This window comes from Ochotona princeps, chromosome 19 (assembly GCF_030435755.1).
Source record: "Ochotona princeps isolate mOchPri1 chromosome 19, mOchPri1.hap1, whole genome shotgun sequence".
In the NCBI taxonomy this organism is placed as follows: domain Eukaryota; kingdom Metazoa; phylum Chordata; class Mammalia; order Lagomorpha; family Ochotonidae; genus Ochotona; species Ochotona princeps.
In genome coordinates, this window is record NC_080850.1 from 3617370 (window position 1) to 3622584 (window position 5215).

At 54.2% G+C, this 5215-nt stretch overlaps 1 protein-coding gene across 1 annotated transcript; it reads left to right on the plus strand.

Annotated features, from left to right (window-relative positions):
* Nucleotides 1–2302: 2302 nt before the first annotated feature.
* On the plus strand, nucleotides 2303–4011 carry DRD1 (dopamine receptor D1). The gene has a single exon (XM_004587408.2). The coding sequence runs from the start codon at nucleotides 2634–2636 to the stop codon at nucleotides 3975–3977; it is 1344 nt and encodes a 447-aa protein (XP_004587465.1). The 5' UTR covers nucleotides 2303–2633; the 3' UTR covers nucleotides 3978–4011.
* Nucleotides 4012–5215: the final 1204 nt, after the last annotated feature.

The window sequence follows — 5215 nt, forward strand, 5'->3', positions numbered from 1 at the left end:
TGTGAAAGCAAGGTCGTTGGTGGGAGGGCCGACGGGTGGGCAGAGCAAGGTGTGTGTCCCCTTTGGGATCCTTCAAGTACAGCCACAGGGCAGTCTGTGTCGGCTCATTACATGGAACCCTTACTTAGGCTCCAGAGTTATTGCGGAGACAATTCCAGACTCCCTTCCCCACCCCGCTCCGCCATATCACACTGAGTTCTCATTGAGAAAGGCCATTTTCGTTCTTAAATATGCTCAGGAGATTCCTGAATTCGGTGCCAAGCCCTCTCTGTAGGGTGCATCTCATGAATATATGCCATGAGAGGAGAGGGGGCGCACAACACAGCCAGCGGCCACAGAATAGGTACTGGAAGCTAGGCGCAGCGAGGGCGTCCTTTGTGCCTGGCTATTGCACAGCCTGGTCAGTCAAGCGCTCACGCGGCAGTTGTGGGGGCAAGGCAAGGGCACTCCCTGGCTATGGGTCTCCCTACAACTTAACTCTCGCCTTGTCTGTGGGCTTCTGCACCAGCCGCGGCAAGCTGAACGCGGTGGGAGTCACGGTACAGTGGAATTGCGCAACTGGAGCAGCTTCCTCCCACCCCCGCCTCTCCAAAGCTTTGAACACTGGAGACTTGGCGGGGAGGATGACCCGCGCGGCACACGACTGGGACACAGTGGCTGCTCGGGTTACGCCAGGGCTCTCTGTCGCCTTACAGAGGAAGCGCCTGGAGTGGCTTACCGTGTGGTCCTAGCGCTGCGCGCGTAGTGGGTGCACGGAAGGAGAAACACTGCCTCTACTAACGCCGTGCCTGCCACCGTCACTTCCCACCATTGTCAGATTACAGGGGCATTTCATAGAGGGGAGTCCTGAGTGAAGAAACTTCTGCCTGCCCTGTTCCGGGTGCTGGCCGCCCTGGAGAGGGGCGCCACTGCTTGGGGACGCTGGACCCTGGTGGAGACCTGCACCCGGGAGACTGGGGTCTGCTATGGCAGGGGCTTGGGAAGCCGTAGCCGCCGGCAGAGGGCGTCCCGGGCCCGTGGAGTGCTTGGTGCTGGACTTGGGGCGCACCCCGCGAACGGGGCAACGCGCTGCAGACCGGCGGTGACCGCCGCGCGGGACGCGCCGGCTGCCGGCGCGTGGCTGGCGGCCAGTGCCCGCGGGGTTCCACCGCCCGGGCCAGGAGCGATCAGGGAACGCCGTCCGAGAGAGAGGTGAGTGTCTGCGCTGGCGACGCACGTCTCACCGTCGTTGAAAAGCACAAGGAGGTGGCGTGGACCGCGAGGTTCGTGCGCGATTGAGTGGGGAAGGGTCGTGCTTGGGGTTGAACCCACGAGTGCTTGCTGTGGGGTCGATCTTGCTTTACAGTTGACTCAGTGCTGAATTGAGATTCTGCAGTTGGGGTTGGACTTGTGGACCCTTCCGCCTGCCGTCCGAGGAGGTCCCGGGGTTTGGTAAGGGACTCAGGGAGGTGCCGGGCGCCCCCCACCTCGTCTGCCCTCATCCGCATGCTAGGGAACCACGTGCAACAGTCGCCCACAACTCTGTCAGGCTCAGCCCGCCCCCAGGGCAGGGGAGGGGACGCACGGGCGCGGTGGGCTGTGGCCCGCGGGATCCCGGCCGGCCAGTGCGCCCGCCGATGTCAGCTCGGCTCTGTCTGGCTCAGGTGCCCACAGCCTCCGCGTCAGCGCTGCCTGAAGGCGCAGGGTCCTTCGGAGGGGCGTCCCGGCTTGTGGCCTATCTCTGGGGAAAGGAAGCCGAAAAAAAAAAAAAAAAAGCAGCCACCAAGTGCTTGGGGCCTGGGGGTATCCTCTCCCGAGGCAATTCCAAGTGCCCAGGTTCCCCTTTGCTGGTCTGGTGTGCTTCGAAACTGGTCATTTTAAGCAGACAAGTGGCGCGGCTTCTTAGGGGGTGCTGGCTCAGGGTTCTCTCCAGAGTCCTCCGCTGTGATTTGGGGGCCTTCCGCAGTCGCACTAGGGCTGCACGCATCCAGTTGGTCTGTTGCGCGCCTCCAGTTCCCGCCGTGGAGCCACTGCACTTGGCTAAGTCGGCTTTCTAAGCCCCAGGGAGCTTTGGAAGAGACAACCTCAAGGTGAGTTAGGCCGCCTGGTGGGGCATGGCCAGCAGAGGATTGAACAGTGTTTGACTTAAATAAACACGGAATCTGCTTAGGTTTTGCCGAACAATCTGTGATCTGTCTTTGCCTTTTTTTTTTTTAGGGTATTCGGAGAACATTTTGGGGAGCAGAGGGCTGGGACAAAGCGGAATATGTATTTTCACCTGCGTCTCAGAAGCAAACTGCTTGTCGCTGAAGAAGCAACAGCCCTGACACGCAACAGCACTTGACCAGAGAGGCAGGGGATTGGGATGGACGCTGCGGGTATGCTAACAAAGCCAACGCTTTCCGGGGGGAATCCAGGGGCCAGTGGTTGCCCTTGACCTGCCGGTGACCTGCCAGGGAGTCAGAAGCCAGCCTAGAAAGCACAGGGGACCTTCCCAGGGACTGAGCCCTGGGAAGTGGCTCTGGACACATCTTTGTTGTTCTCTGATGGAATGACAGTGGGGCCATCCACTCAGGGGAGCCACTGGGACTGACCCCTGATCTCCTGCTGACAACTGGAACCCCCCCACCCCCAATGCACATTCCTGCAGGAAGATGAGGACCCTAAACACTTCTGCCATGGATAGAGCTGGGCTGGTGGTGGAGAGGGCTTTCTCCTTCCGAGTCCTCACAGCCTGTTTCCTGTCCCTGCTCATCCTATCCACTCTCCTGGGGAACACGCTGGTCTGTGCGGCTGTCATCCGGTTCCGACACCTGCGGTCCAAGGTGACCAACTTCTTTGTCATCTCCTTGGCAGTGTCGGATCTCTTGGTGGCTGTCCTGGTCATGCCCTGGAAAGCCGTGACTGAGATCGCTGGCTTCTGGCCCTTCGGGTCCTTCTGTAACATCTGGGTGGCATTTGATATCATGTGTTCCACAGCGTCCATCCTCAACCTGTGTGTGATCAGCGTGGATAGGTACTGGGCCATCTCCAGCCCTTTCCGCTATGAGAGAAAGATGACCCCCAAGGCAGCCTTCATTCTGATTGGTGTGGCCTGGACACTGTCTGTGCTCATCTCCTTCATCCCGGTGCAGCTCAGCTGGCACAAGGCGAAGCCCACAGGCCCCCATGATAGGAACGTCACCTCCCTGGAGGAGACCATGAACAACTGTGACTCCAGCTTGAGTAGGACGTATGCTATTTCATCCTCTCTGATAAGTTTTTATATCCCCGTGGCCATCATGATTGTCACCTACACCAGGATCTACAGGATTGCTCAGAAACAAATCCGACGCATCTCAGCCTTGGAGAGGGCGGCTGTTCATGCGAAGAACTGCCAGACCACCACGGCGGGCAACGGCAACCCTGTTGAATGTTCTCAACCCGAGAGCTCCTTTAAGATGTCCTTCAAAAGAGAGACGAAGGTCCTGAAGACCCTCTCGGTGATCATGGGGGTGTTTGTGTGCTGCTGGCTACCTTTCTTTGTCTTGAACTGCATGGTGCCCTTCTGTGAGTCTGGGGAGACCCAGTCCTTCTGCATTGATTCCATCACCTTTGACGTGTTTATGTGGTTTGGATGGGCCAATTCCTCCTTAAACCCCATCATCTATGCCTTTAATGCTGACTTCCGGAAGGCATTCTCCATCCTCTTGGGATGTTACAAACTCTGCCCCACAGCCAGCAATGCCATAGAGACAGTCAGCATCAACAACAATGGGGCCGTGGTGTTTTCCAGCCATCACGAGCCCAGAGGCTCCATCTCCAAGGAGTGCAATATGGTGTATCTGATCCCCCATGCCGTGGGCTCCTCCGAGGACCTGAAAAAGGAGGAGGTGGGGCGAATAGGCAAACCTCTGGAGAAGCTGTCCCCGGCCCTGTCAGTCATACTGGACTATGATACGGATGTCTCCCTGGAGAAGATCCAGCCCATTACACAAAATGGACAGCATCCAGCCTGAGTTCCACAGGTGGATCCTGCTACGTGGCACATGTCCCCAAGTGGAAGAGAGTTCAGGAACAGGTGTGCTGGGGATGAGCTGGGCTTTCAACCCTCTGCTGCAAATGACTGATTATGTTTTCAAAGTCATTCCAGTGAATTTCCCATGTTATTCATCATCAACCAAACACCAAACCCATGGGAAGCCACAGGGACACGTCTTTGGCTCAAAAATTGTTTCCAGAGACTTATTTTATCTTAGGACTTTATATATATACATACATATATATATATATATATATATAAAAAAATATATAGGGAAAAGAAACAACCATGAACAGCTTCACTGAAAAAGTGAAGCTTTCCAGGAAGGAAATAAACAGGGTTAAGTTTGCAGTATACGAACAGGTGCTAACAGTGTTGTTGCAAGCCAATGTTCAGATTGTAAAGGTAGGTGCATGCCTTCATAAATTATTTATATAAATCATTGAGCCTTACGGTAGGAATGGGACTTTTTTGCCCCTCCCCAGAACTGAGAGATGCTTTATTGATATTGGTTTTATTTATTTATTGTATTATATGGGTATTTTTAATTTATTATAATAAATCTATATTTATCATATTTAATAGGAGCAACTAATGAGTTCTCGGAGACCATGCCACTCATTTCTGCCCATTGAACTAGCACTTTATACCCCAAGGAAATGAACAGTCACACACTCAGTGCTTGTGTGTAGTCTCTAGAAACCCAGCCAGGACTGGTAGGACGTTGGTGAGTCCTGCCTGGTGTTTACAGATAAATACCAGGTGAGAGTTGGCACGTGCTGCAAATGCCTTTCTTGCTCTGGAATGGTTTTCAACCATTTGGGAAAAGCATGGTCATGATCACATTTCAGAAATGAGGACTTGCCCCAGGGGGATGTTCAGTTCTGTAAATATGAGAAATAAAAGGCAGCTTACAAAGAATCCACCTTGATGACAGCAGGTGGTCACGAAGAACCTGGGCTGCTCTGTATTTATGTAAAATAATTGGCCTTCTCTGTCTTCTTTCATTTCATGGGTTGGGTCACTTTACTGAACCAGACACACTGCTTTCCTGGGGAGAGAGATGTGGTGGAGACAATGGGTTTGCCTAGCTTTGGTGTCGTAGCTCCACTGATGAGAATAAAGCTGTCACCCCGGGTCTCATCTCACCAGGCCAAGCCAAGCCACCCTGTAGGGCTATGATTTCTAGTGCTTTAATTTGAATTTAGAATTGAT

What these genes read in the sequence shown, in the direction of transcription:
- DRD1 (XM_004587408.2), top strand. Translation starts at nt 2,634, where the DNA reads ATGAGGACCCTAAACACTTCTGCCATGGATAGAGCTGGGCTGGTGGTG.